The sequence below is a fragment of the Tachyglossus aculeatus genome, chromosome 4 (genome assembly GCF_015852505.1).
Source record: "Tachyglossus aculeatus isolate mTacAcu1 chromosome 4, mTacAcu1.pri, whole genome shotgun sequence".
Taxonomy (NCBI): domain Eukaryota; kingdom Metazoa; phylum Chordata; class Mammalia; order Monotremata; family Tachyglossidae; genus Tachyglossus; species Tachyglossus aculeatus.
In genome coordinates this window covers 102,362,223-102,379,517 of record NC_052069.1, presented here as the reverse complement: position 1 = coordinate 102,379,517, position 17,295 = coordinate 102,362,223, and the positions used below count along the sequence as shown (strand labels likewise).

The window sequence follows — 17,295 nt, the reverse complement described above, 5'->3', positions numbered from 1 at the left end:
TCCGACAGCAGGGTTGGGGCTAGCTCCATGAAACAGCCTGTGCGTCAGCCTCCTGTTAAAATTCTGCCTTGCCTGCTGCCTGCTTTCTTCCCTGCTCATCCTAATATCTTTCTGGCCCTGGGCCCCACATGCGGCCCTGGCCTCCTGGTCACGGCTGGAAAGAGAACCAGCTCTTCCCACCCACACAGTCCCAGAGGAAGCCAAGGAGGGGGTGGAGCCGTTAGCTGGGGCGTCTGTGCCCCCTTTCCCCCGGTCCCCACCCTCCTGCTGCGGGGGCCAGGGTTGTGCCCCGGGACTCTGCTTCCTGTTTGCTGGAAGCTCCAGGGAGGCTTAAGCCCCAGTAAGCTTGAGCAGAGAGGATGGTGGCAGCACCTTCAGGGAAACTAGGCCAAGGGCCCCCACACCCATTTGTCAAGCAGGGGGAGGTGAGCGGCGGATGGATTGTTCCTAAAAATAGCTCCGGGTCCACTGGAAACCTGGAACAGTGAATCGTTTCCTCTCTGTCCCCTGACACCTGGGACGTCTCCAGATTGGATGGGGTGGTGTGTGTGCATTTGTGTGTTAGACAGAGACACCCTCTGAATCCCCTGGATTCATTCATTCATTCAATTGTATTTTCAGCACTTACTGTGTGCAGAGTGCTGTACTAAGCACTTGGAAAGTACAATTTGGCAAGAGATAGAGACAATCCCTACCCAACAATGGGCTCAGTCTAGAAGTGGGGGGATGAAGAATGCTGGGCTCACACTAGTAGCTATAGGCCATGGTCCTGCCAGAGCAGAGGGCGTTTCTTGGGCAAAGAGGGGAACGCTCGTTTAGGCCTGGTATTTGGCAAATAGGCCAGGTCCTACACTAACTTGGTTAATTCCTAGTCAATTCAGACTCAGAGGGACTCTCTGACGTCATTTTGACTATCCCTTGGCTTCCATACCAGGGTACTTAAAGATTTCCAGGACCAACTCCTCCATACTCTCTGCCAGTGAGGCGCCTATAGACTCTGTTAGAAACCTATGAACAGTTCCTCCAGATCCTGGGGAGATGGTTTCAGGTTTTCTTAAGGAGAAACCGACCCCAATTTAAAGCAGCTTCTCCCTCGCTAGGTGGGTTCAGTCTGTGGGGGCCAAGCTGACTCTCTGGGCAAAGGAAAGTGGCCAGTGGAAAGCAGGAGCTGGGGAAGGGAGATTTCCAGAGAGGCCAGTCATGTGGGGCTTGGTTGCTAAGGGAACATTTCCCCAGGAGACTCCGGTGCTGGGGAGCTCTAGGTCCCTCCTCCACTTCATCTCTTAGAGTCACAATCAGTTGTCGTGTGTGTGTGTGTGTGTGTGTGTGTGTGAGACTCTACCCCAATTCTTGGATGCCCATTAGGTGTGAGCCTTGGTTGGAAGCTGGGAGAGAGGCAGAGAGAGAAGACACATCTGTGCTCTGGAAGTGCTGACAGCCAAACCCACACACTGTATCGGGAACCGCTGGGTACGTGTGCCTACTGCCGATGTACATCAGCCACCCTGACTCCATGGCTGGCCAAGGGAGGCTTCTTGTAACCCTGCCACTCCAAGGGGGGCTGGGGAGAATCCTAGCCTGGTTGCCGCATGATGAGGGGGAAGCCTTTTCACAAGTGCCTCCCCTCACCCCACAGCAGGTATCTTGGAGAGCAAAATGGGAGCCGGTCTCCCTTTTCTCCTCCTCAAAATCATTTTCTTGGGGCTCTCACTGAGGCAGAAGAGGATGTCACATGGAGATGGAACTGACTGGCCCATGGCCACTGCCTTCCTGTGGGGAAAGTACCTCTTAGAAGATGGTGGCCCCTGGTCTTTCCCCTGGTGCTCTAGTCATAACCGTGCTGTTTCATTTTATTTCTGTTCTGTTTTCTCAGTTTGCTCTACAATGCACTAAAAGTAACTCTTCCAATGAAGAAAGCCTCCCCGCCCCCCCACCCCAACTTTAACTTCCTAATCTGTGGGTTGACATGCGAGAAAAATAGGGAGTAAAAGGGAAGGCAGTGGTGAAAAATGAGGAGGTGGGGAGGCACCCATACATTTAGTTGAACCTGCAATTTTTTCACAGTGCCCCAACCTATTAAGAGGAGTTCATCTGGCTACCCATGATTGGGTCCAATCTTTCCCACTCACCACACCCTCATACACAAGCACCCCCAAAGGTGTACACCTTCTGGTGCCGACAAACCAACGCATCCATCCCGGACGGAGGAGCCCAGACACTCCACGTGTGCAGAATGATTCACATTTATTAGTTCAAATACCTAACACTTGCTAAACATGCGTTTAACACTTATTGGTCACATTTCCACAGGTAGTCAATTCACAGGGCAGGGTAGGGCAGGGCAGCAGGCAGAGTTCGGAGGAGCCGGAGCCCCCGGCTGGGCAGCATCACTCTGCAGCCTGCAGCATTAAACATTCTCTTGGTCGGAGTGGAGGCCCAGTCTCCTGGTGGGGTCAATGGGGCAGTTGGGAGAAGAGGAGGAGGAGAGGATGGAAGAGGCGCCTGGTCTCCTCGAGGGACACAACAGCCTGGGGAGACTGCCCAGTCCTCGGCTGCGCGCAACCTAAATCCAACTCTGCCCAACGCCATTTGTAACCGATCACTACTGGTTCGGCTGTGGTGGTTCAATTTCCCCGATTCACTGACGGGACTGTCGGGGAATGGGGAATAGGGAATGGGGGAAAGTAGAGGAAATAACACAATTAACCAGGATTAGAGGGTAAATCAGCCACTGACACTCACCCTTCAGTAGCCCAGCCTCCCCATTGGAAGGCTGGGCAGTCCTGAATCTTTATGGGACCACGGCTTGTCTAACATGACCGAGACCCAGAACTACTGATGGGCTGAAGAGGGTCCCTGGTCCCCATGTTCCCCCACACTCCTGGGCACTCACGAGGCTTTGGGGGTCACCGACCAGGCCCCCTGCCCCCACTTTCTGTCCTTAGGATGCTTGATAGGGACAGAAAAGCTTGTCTTACGGGGCAAAGAGACAAGACTTTCAGGGTCAATGAGACTCAGCAATGGGGCTCCTTGGATCACGGAGAGATCACTCAATACTGATAGAAAGCCGAGAGAGACGGGAACATCAGTTGAAACAGAGGCCCACGGCCTACCGAACCGGGTCCCGCTCCGGGACTCCGAAGGAGAAACTGCCCTGGCCGGGTGGCCTGGGCAAATGCTCAAACTGCAGCAGGGAAGATGAACCAGTAGCAGTCTCCAAAATAGCAACCAAGAGAAAACATTTACACTCTGTGGGGGTTTTTCCCAACAGAAACATGTAAACAGAAGGAAAAAAAAAACGAAGAACAGTTTTTTCCCATGCAATCCCTTTGAGACGAACAGGATGTCACCCAAGAGGTAGTTTCTTTTTTATGGAAATTTGAGTCAATAATGTTATCAACTATTACAAGACATTTTATAGAAAGGAAACAATCACAAAAGCTTCCGTCGAAGCTGACTTTCAGGATCAGCTTGGCTTCTGGTTCTGTCGGCCTTGCCTGGGGGTGGGTGGGAGGGGGTGCTACTTCTTTCATGGAGTTAGGGAGCTGTTGCCCAGGTGCCCGCTCCCTCCCTCTGGCCCTGGATCTTGGGGCCGATGAAAAGGGGTGGGGAGGAGCATGTCTTCATTGCTTTTTATATTCAAGAGTGATAAACCTTTGCTTTCTTCCAACAAGTCTGCCCACTGGATTCCCCAAATCCCAGTTGAAAATCAGACGCCGCCACTAGAAGTTGCTCGCCTCGGCTTGTCGCTTAGAATTGGCCTTCCCAAAGACCCTACCTCCAGGGCCAAGTTCCAGAGCAAAGGAACCAGGGCCAGCGGTCAGGAAGGTACAGCAGGCCTCTGAGAATCACGATAAGCGGGGGAAGTGGGGAGAGGGAGGCATAAACTTTGAGACTTTGACAAGGGTAATTGCCAAACCCTAGGAGTCTGTGGATTTCCCTCCCTTCTGATTTTTTTCCAGTCAAATCTCTCCTCCCCTCCTCTTGCCCCCGTAAGGTAGAACTTGCAAGGGTCTGCTCATCTGTTGTTAGGGGACGCTACATGGGCAACTGCAGGAACTTTGCAAGGGGCACAGGTCTACTCCCAAGACCAGCTAGAGAAGAGAAACCCTGTGTTCAAGTGTCACCCAATCCTAGGCAGGGTTACCCAATAGCTCTGTGCTCTCAGATCTCCCAGAGTCAGGACAGTACATTTAGATCCCCAGACTCTCCATCAAGTCCATGAAAGTAGTCACCTACAGTAGCAACATCAAGCTGAGGGTTTCTGCGGGCCACATATTTAAATACATTTATCCCTGAGCTCTGTCTGCACTGCACGCAATGCACGGTAGTCCAGAGAAACTCCGCTACTTGATGCTGACATCTTCTGAGGTCATTTGAATTTACCCAGCATCTACAACTTAGACATTAACTTCTTACTTCACCTAGCACTCACGTTCCCCCTTCTCCTGCCTCTCCTGGGGCAGGGATGATTGCCGCTTATTATCCTGAGAGAAATACAGAAATAGCATCATCATCACAGATATGGAGCTCTGCAGTTTCAAAACAAAGGAAAGGAAAAACGTCGACAGCAGAGGGCACATTCATGAAGGGTTTGGTTTTTTTTTTAAACCTATTTTTCCTCTTTAAAGCAATGAAGATAAACGAAATTCAAGTTTAGTTTAAAAGAAAAAGGTTGGTTTGCAGCACTGGATCCTCAAAACCAAGAAGGACACAAAACCACTCATGTTTCTCTCTGTAAACTGACCCCCAGCAGTGAGAAAGAGGGACCCGTTGGGTTCTCCCTCAAGCAGACCCCAAACTAAAGACTTGGAACCACCAGTGGTCTTTCTGACCTAGACCTCACTTCTCGGCTCAACCTGCTGGATGGTCGCAACCATCTGACCCCTGAGAGATGGCAGGCACAGGCAGACTGGGGCAATTTCAAGGAGAATGAAAGGAAAATGCTTTTCTACCTCCAAGGCTTCTTTTTGCCGGGCTGTAAAGAACAGACAACCCCCAGGGAGGCTTTGACTCTGCTCATTCTGCCTCCACTTTTGTGTGTGTCTTTATTATTTTTTTTTTAAGTGTGGCTGGGCTTCTAGATTATAATCAAGGTCGGCATGTGCGGGGCCTCTCGCAAAGTACGGGGCGGTGGGGGGGCAGGGTGGGGAGAGGTGGGGGTGGTTCTTCGTGGTAGAATCTCCAGCACCAGCTGCAAGTCAGAGTTCTCAGTATGAGACTCCCTGAGGTAACCCTCTGAGAGTCCAAGACCAATTGGAGCTTCAAAGAATGCCTTCAACTATTACCCATTTGGCTTTGGGCTCTTTCCATTACACAACTGTGAATAAGAATTTTGGCACATGAGAGGGTCCCTCCTCCCAAACCCCTAATATTAATGGAGAAAAAAATCCTCACTTTTGGGGTTTAGTGAAAAAGATAAGAGATGCCGATAGGGCTGTATGACCTGGTCAGGAGTCCTTCTGGGCAGCTAAATGTGGTTGGGACTCACTGTTCCAGCTGTAAATTACAATCCTCAGTAGTGATACCCACCTAATGGGGATAGATATGCCTGGAAATTGATTTCTTTCAATAAGGATTGTCCATACTGAGCGCTCCCCTGGCCACCTTCCCTTTTCGATCAGGTTGGGGCCTCAGGTTGTCTCAACTGACACAGCAAGGCAATGAAAGCAGTTAATTCCCAGAGGTCCCAGAATGACTCAGGAGCAGCTAATGACATGGAGAACAGAAGTTCATAAAAACCCTATGTGTTTGGTACACAGACACCTGAAGGAGGGAGCTCGTTAGAAAATGCTTGAGCATTTTTGTTGTTTCACTTCTCCCATCCCCCAAGGAAATTAAAGACAAAAAGTCAGGAAATCCAAAGCCGAGTGAGGCAGCACTCCATTTCCTGGGGTTTTAAAGGTCCCCGTCCCAACTTTGTATCTACAAAATGTAAAAGTACAGCGTCAACCTTCCTGCTAGCTATGTTAGAAGGGGGAGAAGGAGGTAGAAGAAGTGGGGAGGGGGCTTTGGTCTGAGCAGAATTCCCCGGAAGAAGGGATTCCAAGGGTTCCATCCATTCCCTCTTTTCTCGAGAACCAAGATTTCTCTTGTGGGCGGCACTCGCTGCAGAGGCCTCTGACGGAGAAAAAGGAGGCAGCGAGTCTTCAGAAAGCAGGTCCTGCAGCGGCTCTCAAAGGATGGGACTAAATTGGTGGCCTCTCTCTGGGGCCCAGTGGATGCCCTTGTGCCCGTGCCAAGCTCTCCTGGGGCTGGCCTTTCTGGTAGGGTTCAAGGGGTAACGGGGTGGGAAGCTCTGGCCTCAAACCACGCTGTGGTCTGGCTACTGGGGGCACGTGGTGGGCAGACTCTCTGCTCCTGCAGACGGAGCATTACAGGTAGGGGCTACCTGAATTGCCGTCACTGTAGTTTTGGGGTAAAATATCTGGCTTCCTTCTCTTGTGATGAGGGCATCCAAGTAACTAAGCCATGGGCTGGGCGCGCACACCTCATCAACACCCTCGCAAGGTCTGGGCCCCGGGAGAGATCACCGAATACCCAGTGGTGGCTGTTGTGGTCCAAGTCTTCGTTTGGGTTTAATGAAAACGTGTTCCAACACACTCCAAGAATCCTAGCTGAACTCTCAAACACTGCATTCAAACTCAGATTTTCAAAGGAGAAAATTCCAGTTTAAAATGAGTGCTGTTTCTGGGAAAGGGACAGAAAGGTGACAGAAGAGAAAGGTACCGCAGACACTGACTGGTTTCTCTTTTAACTAGCAAAAAGACTCCTGCAAACCAAACATTATGTGAAGAATGGGAAAAAAAAACCAACCTTTATGTGTGTCCTTCAAACTAAATTCACAAATACATCTAGTGGCTGACCTAATGTCTCTACATTCTAGCTACACTCCTACCGTCTCATCATAATACCTGAGTTTGCAATGCAACACATTCACTTTACCCTGTTTAAAACACAAGTCATAAAAGGACTTGGTACAGAAGACATTAACGACTGTCCACAGGTTAGGCTCTGCCTTGATACACTTGCCACCGCTTACACATTTGGCTCAGCTCTTCCACTCTTGACGATGAATGGACTCTTTGTTAAAAGAATCTGCCGCAAATCAACATTCGTAAAAATGGATCTGCACAATAGAAACTTGTAGAACCTTTCTTACCCTCCACAAATTAACAAGTTGCCCTATTAAATACTGCATTATTCTGGCAACCCGGTTCTTGCTGATTAGGGGAGCAATTTCCTTTGAAATCGTAACAGTTGGGGCAGAAGCTCAGTTGGAAAAAAACCCCCACAACAACCCGAATTTGGAAAATACAATACAGCAAAGAAATACATTAACTGAAAGAGCCCACTGATCATGGAAGAAGCTATTCTGCTAAGTTCCTCCTGCCGGAGAGATAAGCAAGGCAGAGCTACCTGTAAACAATGAAGAGTGAGATAATATTTAAAATGAAAGTTAATAAAATATTCTTCGCTTCACAATAAAGATACACACCCCCCAAAATTTTTTTCACTGACATCTGAGGTATATACTGTCAGAAGGTTTTCCTGAGCCACGAGCTTGATTTAAGTTTTGGACAGTCCACAATGAAATGGAAGAAATTCAAGCTCTTGGATCAGTTTTGTAAAACTGTCCTCTGCTGGTCCCAGCAGTGGTTACCCGTAACATCTTATTTTCATTTAAAGAAGGGCTAAAGTCTGACCCCCGACTACCCAGAAAACTGAAACGGTCGAGTGGGAAGGTCCATGAGGCTGAGCGAGAGAGTGTGAGCAGGTGAAGGGGAGGGCAAAGTTGTCTCTGACTGTGCAGAGCATGAAACCGGCTGTCTCCTTAGGCCTCAGTTGAGATGGGCAACTTCACCGGTGGCCAAAGACCCCCGCAACCATTCTGGTTTGCCTCGTCGTACGGGAGGGCCCCTGATCTCTGTTGATTCAGACCTCTGCCAGGCTAATGGCTGTCCAAAGGACTAGGGCTGGGTTGGTAAGGGGCCTTGCCAGGTGCGGAGGAAGTCAGGGCCCAGTCAGAGAGGCTTCTTTAACCTCCACACTCCACATTCCCTTGACCGGGCAGCAGCTGCTGCAGCTCTGGGAACAGTCAAAGCTCCTGCTGAACAGGAAAAGCTCTGCTGTGGACCTCCATTTCCTCTGTGCCGTTCAGAGGTTGAGGGGGGCTTTCCAAGTCAGGGCAGGTAGCCGTGGAACTGGAGGCTGGGAAGGGCAGCCCACCCCGGAGAGGTTGTGGCCACTTCCTTAAAGATTTGAGTGAGGTAGTTTTGAAAAGCCCACTGGCGCTCTCCGTCACTCACACCTCCCTGCAAAGGGCAGGAATTGGGCGCTGCATCAGCTGGAGGAAAAGGACTTCTTTCTCCTTGGTTACGCGCTCTCCCCTCACTGAAACAGGGGATCCTCGGGCTTCACCTTGGAGCAGCAGATGGGGCGTCAGTTTGGGGGGCTGGAGGGGAAGGGGGAATTTATCGTATGCCGGAAGGTATCCACATCTCTGCTCTGCTATTTAGAAAAGGTCTCTCGGCTGGAGGGACCGACAGCATTCCCGGGGGACAGGCTGGAGGCGACGGAGCTGTTCGTACTGTGGCTTTCGGGCACCGGGACTCCATACCCAGAGAAACCCTGACTCAGCCTGTGGAATTTCCGTCCTCCTGCCCCAGCCCTTTTCCAAAAGAAGAATAGAGTCAACAAGTTCCATGGCTCCCCCGCAAACCCTTCCATGTGTGTCTATTTTATATCTTAGTGCATCTCTCTAAAAAACGAAACAGAAACAAAACAAAAAAAAAAACACCACACATAAAAAAAAAAATCCTCAAGATTCTGATGCTTTGATCTGGTATTTCTGCTGCTAGAAAAAGGCAGTTTACTCTCCAGGGCAAATACACGAGGAGAGAAATGTGTGCTGATAAAATGTGGAAAAAGCAGGTAGGTTAATCCCACCTTCTCCATGAGGTAGTCTTCGTCAACACTACAGAAATAGTCATCTTAGCTCCCACTTCCCCCACCCGCCCCCCCGAAGAATACAAAAGAAGATCTAACCCTAAACAATGGCAACACTGTCACATTAAACATTTTCACATTCTGTAAACTGCAAGAAAATGCATCTGCTGCATTCACACAGAAGCATGTGCATCGTGTTGAAGGTCATACATTCAACTCTGTCGTGAAATAAATATATAGAAAATGAGTTAAAAAAAAAAAGGACAAACAAACAAAAAAGACTTGCTACAAACAGCAGCTCCAATTACTGCCTTTTCCGGGCAGCGCTCTGCCGCCTCCGCCTTGTTCTTTGCCTTGCACTCTCCTGGTGAGCCAGGTGTCCACCTCCGACCCCAGAGTCCGGGCCGGGGGCGGGGCCCGCGGGGGTCCGGGGCGGCTCGGCTCATCTGCTTCACTCCTTGCTCCCGCTGGTCTTGCAGGAATGCAGCACAGCTTTGAAGAGCAGGGGTAGCTGCTCCAGGGGCACATTCACCATCTTTCCTGGTGGAGAAGACTCAGAGTGAACATATCAGCACCAGCCTGCAGGCTTCGGGAGGTCTCTCCCTAGGGCGGGGGTTCTGGAAGGGGGAGGCTTCATGAATGTCCCACTCAGAGCCACTGATGCTGAATGATCAGTGATGATGCTGAATGGAACTCAACCAACTCTCCCTCTGACTTATTTAGAGAATGCCCCACACTGGCAGAACAGGCCTGGTCCCCTGTCCTGGGCAGTCCTAGCCTAGTGCTATTGGCTCGGAAAATGTTCAAAGCAGCAGGGGATGATCTGTGGAAAGCAAATCAGAGACCACGATCCGAGGGGAAAGGCATATTTCGCTGCCAGATCTATTTTGAAGTAGCCAGGTTTGGGGGAAGAGGAATGCAGAGGAAGTATGAATGCATTTAAAACCTTAAGAATTCTTCTTAGCGGGGCCAAGGACTGGGTCTAATCCCCACCCGGGTATTCTCTCCCAGTGCTCTGCACACATGGTAAGCACTTAATAAATACGATTACTACTCTTACTACTACCATGAGAATGACGTCTCTTTGAAATCAAGAATATTCCTGCCATGAAGCCTTGAGAATTCTTTCAAAATCATGTAGATACTAAGGAACCTTGAAAGTCTGCAGAGACATGCTCCTCTTGGCTTCCTTGCTGGCCTTGAAAATATAAGCCCCTTGAGGGCAGGGCTCTCATCTCAAAGCTTTGGATTCTAATGTGCTTCATGATGTGGAGTGCCTTCTGGATGGCTCACATAGAATGGGGCAAGGCCAGAGTGGAGGTTGGTAACCTTTTTGAACAGAACAGCCAAAACAGATTAAACTCTTGAGCAGTTGGTGTGCAGAGAGCCAATCATATCATGGAAGCACATATTAACCCAGTTCATAGTGAATCAAACGGTTCTATATGCTTTGTCCTTCGTGTCCATGCAAAGGTGTTTCACTGGTGACTGGGCCAGATTAATAGTAGCCCAGGATGACTTGGTTTTATGAGTTGACAGGCGATGTGAGCCCGTAGTTGGGTAGGGACTCTCTCTATCTGTTGCCAACTTGTACTTCCCAAGCACTTAGTACAGTGCTCTGCACATAGTAAGTGCTCAATAAATATGATTGAATGAATGAATATCACTGTGCCACATGGCTGCTTCATAGCAACAGCTGTTCATAGCAACAACTGTTGTTACCAGTGGGGGTGGGGAGGGAAAGAGAGAGGAGAGTAAGGGAAAAGAGAGAATACAGTAGGAGAGAGGGAAGGAAGGTGAAGAGAGAAGGAGGGGGAAGGAAAGGAGGGGCAGGAGGGAGGGGAGAGGGAGAGGGAAGGAAGAAGGGGAGAGGGAAGGAGAGAGGGAAGGAGAAAGGGGAGATGGAAGGAGAAAGGGGAGAGAGCAGGAGGGAGGAGAGAGAGAAGGAGGGAGGGGAGAGAGAAGGAGGGAGGAGAGAGAGAAGGAAATGGAATAAGGAGATGAAGATGGAGGGGAGAATTAAAGAAGAGAAGGAATTGTACATATTTACTGTTCTATTTACTTTATTTTGTTAATACATTTTGTTTTGTTGTCTGTCTCCCCCTTCTAGACTGTGAGCCTGCTGTTGGGTAGGGACCGTCTCTATATGTTGCCAACTTGTATGCCCCCAAGCGCTTAGTACAGTGCTCTGCACACAGTAAGCGCTCAATAAATACGATTGAATGAATGAATGAAAGGAATGACGGGAAGGAAGGAGAAGGGAGGAGAGATTTATGGAAAGGAAGGGAGGGGTGGTGTGTGACAGGATGGCACTGGCAGCTTAGTCCCCTCTCACTTCCCAATCTCTCCCTAGCGATGCAAAGTCATGGTGTCGGGCAACAGCGGAGTGGCCCTTCCATTGCCACCCGAAACCACCAATGGAGAACAGGAAGGTCCTGTCCTCCTCAGCTCAGTTCAGGACACTGACCCTCACCTGTGCCAATCATAGACTGCTTTTGGCTCTGCTGCCTTGGCTACAGGGGCTGGGAAAGGCCTTCCTGGGGCTATTTCCCTCCCTCCTCCATATATGCCAGACCACCACTCTCCCCACCCTCAAAGCCTTATTAAAGTCACACCTCCTCCAAGAGTTCTTCCCCGATGAAGTCCTCTTTTCCCTGTCTCCCTCTCCCTCTGCATCATCTATGTACTTGGATATGTACCCTTTGGGCACTTGAAATTCACCCTACCCTTAGTCCTGAAGCATTTACATACATATCCATAACTTATTTATTTATATTAACGTCTGCCTCCCTTCTCTAGACTGTAAGCTCATTGTTGGCAGGGAATGTGTCCACCAATTCTGTTGCATTGGACTCTCCCAAGTGCTCGATGAATACCACTAATGGACTGATTGTCTAAGTCCTGCTTCTGCCCCTCTTCTTGCTCTTGCCCACAGCCCCTGCACCCTTCTTCCTTTCCAGCTCTGAAGAGCTGTGAGCTCACTGGGGCCATCAGGGTGAGTGAGGATTCCCTTTGGGGAGGAAACCCCCTCCCTGGATGGGATGGGGCATGGATTCCCCAGCCAGAAAGGTACACGGTGCCTGAGACCCAAGTGGTGTGGCTCCAGCTGCACTGGGGCCATTTGCTGGGACTTCACAGGCTGGCAACCGAGTCTGTGGCTTTGAAGAGATCAGCACCCATCTGTCCCATCCAGCATGGGGACGTGGGCAGGCTGCCAACTGTTGGCTGGGGATCGGGGGCCCGCCTGTGGGTTGACTCCCTTCCCCTCGGCGCTCTCTCCCTCACCCCCAGCAGCAGTGATTTACACAGAGCCCAGTGGCCCGGCATGATCTTTCACAACTTTTAGGTAAGCTGTGGTAACGGTCCAGTGCGTGGCAGCAACCCAGTGCTTTGCGGGAGATGAATGGGTCATCGCCGTCCTCCTCCTTAGCCAAGGCTCTAGGTGGAAGCTTTAAATGCCTTACCCCCACCCGCCCCCGGCCCCCAGCAAAGAAGAGCCAGATATGCCTCCCAAGTCAAAGATTGCAGATCCCTGTTCCAGAGACTGTTTCCTTCCCTCTTCTCGCCCACACTCAGAGGGGGATGGAGAAGAATCAGAGGAATGGAGTCTGAAAAGTTACCTGCAATGTAGCGAATTTCCGGCAAACACATCATTAGATCAGGGAAACGGTTTGGCTGATGCGGGTATTTGTACTCGGTGAAATCCTGGCATATGTACCAATACCGCTTGTTCAACTGTTCCAGTTGGGAGGCATTAGCTAGGCCCCTAATGTCTAAGGAAAAATAGGAAAGAGAGTTTAACAGTGCTGTAACTGAAATAATGTTTTCTTAATCTCTCTCTCTCTCTGTAGATACACAATATATAAAAACATCTCATTCATCAGCAAAGACACAAAACAAGGGGATAGCTTTCTCTCAGACCTGGAGTAGGGACTAAGCTTGATGCATACGTAACAGAAGATCCCTGCAGCACCTGGGAAAGACTGAGAACCACAGAACGAGAGGAGGGAGGGAAGGCTAGAAGATGATATGGCTGCAAAAAGAGCAGGGGTCGGCTTCAGACGTAAGGCAGGGAAAGCGTTTGCTGTCCCCTCCCCAGGCTGGCCACCCTGACACGTGATGCTGTGGGTTAAACTGGGCAGGCAGCACAGTGAAATGACGTCACAAGGAATGCTTTGCATGAGTCTCCCCGATCCGCTGTCAAGGACATAATTGATCAAAAAAACAAATGTTATAGTGCAATTCGATCTTTCAATTAGAGGAACTCAAAATTGCCGTGTTTCAAAACTTCGGGGTAGAAGATCATAGCAGAGGTGTGAGAGCACCTTGCCTGCTGGCCTGAGCCCACCACCTCACTCACTGTGTGAAGCCAGCCCTGGGCAGACTAGGGGGTGGGAAAGGAGAACTGAAGGGTTCTCACACCAAGAGTAGGATCTCTGATATTGAAAGTGGAGACCCAGAGATGGATTATTCTGGTTATGCACTTATTTACCGTTTTAGGAAAACCTGCAGGGCGGGGGAAGCCGGGGGACGGTGTGAAGGGAATACAAACAACATTTCAAAGATGATGCTTAATACCAATCATGCCAATAAATACGATTGATGATGATGATGATGTCTCCCCCTTCTAGACTGTGAGCCCACGGTTGGGTAGGGACCGTCTCTATATGTTGCCGACTTGGACTTCCCAAGCACTTAGTACAGTGCTCAGCACACAGTAAGCGCTCAATAAATACGATTGATTGATTGATCTGATCACCTTGTAACCTCTGCAGCGCTTAGAACAGTGCTTGGCACATAGCAGGTGCTTAATAAATGCCATTATTGTCCCTTCTAGACTGTGAGCCCGTTGTTGGGTAGGGACCGCCTCCATGTGTTGCCAACTTGTACTTCCCAAGCGCTTAGTACAGTGCTCTGGACACAGTAAGCGCTCAATAAATACAATTGAATGAATGAATGAATAGATAAATAGAATGGTAGCTATATATACATCATTAATAAAATAAATGGAATAATAAATCTGTACAAATATACACATGTGCTGTCGGGAGAGCCCTACCTCTTTCCCCTCCCCACAGCGCTTGTGTATATTTGTACAGATTTATTACTCTCTATATTTTATTTGTACATATTTACTATTCTATTTATTTTGTTTATAATGTGCATCTAGTTTTATTTTTATTTATTCTGACAAGCTGACACCTGTCCATATGTTTTCTTTTGTCGTCTGTCTCCCCCCTTCTAGACTGTGAGCCCTTTGTCTGGTAGGGACCGTCTCCATGTGTTGCCAACTTGTCCTTCCCAAGCGCTTAGTACAGTGCTCTGCACACAGTAAGCGCTCAATAAATATGACAATGAATGATAAGGTAGTCAATTAAAAAAAATATCTCCAGATATAGGTATAAAATGCCAGGCCACAAAAATATACCACTCAATCCACTTGCGGACAGTATTGTTTAGGAATAATATTTTAGGGCTGATGCATCACAAATAGGGTGACAGGACAACCGGCAATCTGTCACATCACCCTTATCTAGAAAGGCTTCATCAGTCACTCTGTCCTTACTCAGCTGCTGGTAAACTTGGTACACATTTTAAATGACGCACAAACTGTCCTTGGTGTCTATGTTTAAGTGCATTAAAATGGACTAAACAAAGTTGATCCTCTTCCTTCCTCTATTAGTTATAGAATTGCTGCATTTAAGCCTTTTCAAAAAAAGAATATCTTCCCAGCCCCTGTAGAACATTTAAATGCTTCAGTGTTCATGTGTTCAGGCTGACTGCTGACGTTTACCCGCTGAGATGAGGGGGCAAAGTGGTGAGGGAGGGATCAATGTGGACACAAGAAGAGATTCTCTCAAATACGCACCTTGGTTTAGGAAGTTAATGGCTTTCATACATGCATACTCCTCGTTGCTGACCTTTAACTGGTTAAATTTACGATAAAGGTAGATCAGTCGCTCCATCACCTCCATCCCTTCCTCACTAAATCTGTAGGGAGAGAGTAAATTGGAAGTGTCAGGTAGAGGCAACTGTGACAGTGACAGACCGCCAGAGTCTTCAGAGTTGGTGAATTCTGGCCACGCTCTACGGAAATGCAGCACAGACTTGGAAATATTTTCCCAAATGAGTTAATTTTATTCCTAAATCTACTGAAATAGGAGTGAGCAGCAGGGCCTGCAACACGTGGCATTTTTCAAAAGGGACAGTCCTATTTTCCTGGAGCCACTCACCCTCTCTGCTATCAGAGTCATTGGGAAGTGCATGAGTACTAAGGCATCCCCACTGGACATTTCTGCTGAACAAGGGCTGTTGGTGAGCAACAACAAACTCTCTATAACATGGACTTCACGACAGAAAACCTATTTCCACAGGATCTACCCAGGGGCACCGATCTCTGAGGCCTGGGGCCCCTCAGAATAAAAGTCTGACTTATGCAGAGGCTGGTCTGACCCATGCTATGGTTCAAAACTGAGCCCGGGGCTGTTCGGACCAGGTTCAGGTGCTCCCGCAGTACCTCCTCAGACCCCACTGCCCACCACATTTTGGGGTTTGGTGCCTGAGAGACAATGGTTGGTATGGTGCATTTGCGGTGCGTTGGCAAGAGCATGGTTGTCCCTGGGCTGCTGCGGCCATAGCCAATAGCCTGCTTGGGCCAGAGGACTGGACATCGCCTACCCCTATAGAGTTCTTCCTCAAGGGGTCCCACAGTTGTATGGGAATGACATTATTTACTATTTTATTTACTTCAAAGATCTATATCAACAACTGATGTTGATGAGATGAACAGAGACTTTATGGCTTAAAAAAAATCTATGTGGCATTCACAGCGGACTCTACCCAAACCTCATTTCCCCCTTACCTCTATCCCACCCACAAATGTCATCATCTACTCTGAGCTCTAACTGCCCATGCCCCCCTCCTCCAAATCTGTCACTGTAGCCTTCCACTGCTAAGCCGGGGGGGAAAAAAACAAACACCAAAAATACAACCACAACAAAAAACCTTTCAGGGCCACAGGTGGGAGCTCTTTAAATCAGGAGATTACAGCCAAACGGGGGAGTAGTCAGCTTAACAAGCGAGGGAGAGGAAGAGCAGAAATGCCAGGGGGAGAGCAGCAACCTCAAACCCAGCAGGAGGATCTGAACTCCTTCCAAGGCTCGGAGCTGGGGTAATGAGTTAGAAACAGCCCTTGGAATCAGCTCATTCATACAAAGAGCTGCTCAGGACAGACGTCTCGGGAAGAAGCCTTGCCGGCAACTGACCGGTCTTTAATGGTCAGAGTTTGAGGGAAGGTGGATGGTAGTCTACTGGTACCAAGGGCATAAAACCAGCAGGGAAGGGCCGTGTTTACGGCAGCCCCTGGGCATCAGAAGAAAATAGGAATCTTAGTAAAAAGCCTCAGTGCCGTAATGTAGCTCGCTGAGATTTGCTAACTCTAATGATAATGTCAGTGCCCTCTTCTGGGCCCCGAGGATAACCTGACCAGGGGAGAAGGTGGGCAGGCCTGTCCCCCCGACTACTTCTAGCGTTCGGGAGCCCACGGAAAACCGCGGGGTTACTTTTGATAAACACTTCCGTCTAGAAGGATTGAGAGGCTAACGTGTTCGGTTCTGCGTCCCCTCCCGATCCCTGGATTCGTACCCCATCCCCAGTACCTCAGTGCTCCCGATTTCTGCTTCACCCCCAGGGAAGATCACATCAGAAAAGGGTCAACAGAAATAACGGCGGATATCATATTCCCAGATATTTTACTTTGATTTTTCAATTTATTTTTTTTGCCTTTGCCTGGGTTCAGGTTATGAAGAAGGGAATGAAAAGTTCTAGATGCTTGAACTCTCAAGACTACTTTTCAGGTGTAATACTGCATGTGAGGAAAAAAAAACTCCTTTATCAGCTAACTTAAACCCACGTTTCAGGCTTCTGAGTTGGCATTCGGGATCCTGCAGGTGTGCGGCTATCAACCTCAGCATAGTAATGAGAACAGATATCTACTCGGGCCCTTGGCTGGAATGTTAACTGAATACAAGACCACTGGGCCTAACATATAAAAAACACAGAAAAACCCCTGTGACCCACACCTTCCCTTCCCTCTTGAAAAGCGGGTACCCCAGTTTGTAAATTCAAAATACTGGAAGCGGTGGCCTCGGCTTGGCTGACCCTAAGCTGCTTGTAGGAATCTAAGGGAGCTCTGTTCCCCTGCTGCGCCAGCTTGATCTTTGTACTTCCACACCATGTATTCCTCCCCCATTCAAACAAAGTCGCCCTCTGTTCTACTGGGCCCTGATACTTGGGTATCCTCGACTCCTCCACAGACTGCTCGCTTCACAACTTTGACACCAATGT

The 17,295-nt window shown here is 49.1% G+C and overlaps 1 protein-coding gene across 1 annotated transcript in view; it reads right to left on the bottom strand.

Moving 5' to 3' along the window:
• Positions 1-9,028: 9,028 nt before the first annotated feature.
• The window catches only part of NR6A1 (nuclear receptor subfamily 6 group A member 1), a 224,927-nt gene continuing 216,660 nt past the window's right edge, over positions 9,029-17,295 (bottom strand). Inside the window, 3 exon segments of the mRNA XM_038745192.1 lie at positions 9,029-9,489; positions 12,570-12,722; positions 14,819-14,940. Of these exon segments, the coding sequence (XP_038601120.1) occupies positions 9,401-9,489; positions 12,570-12,722; positions 14,819-14,940 (364 nt within the window). The 3' untranslated portion in view covers positions 9,029-9,400.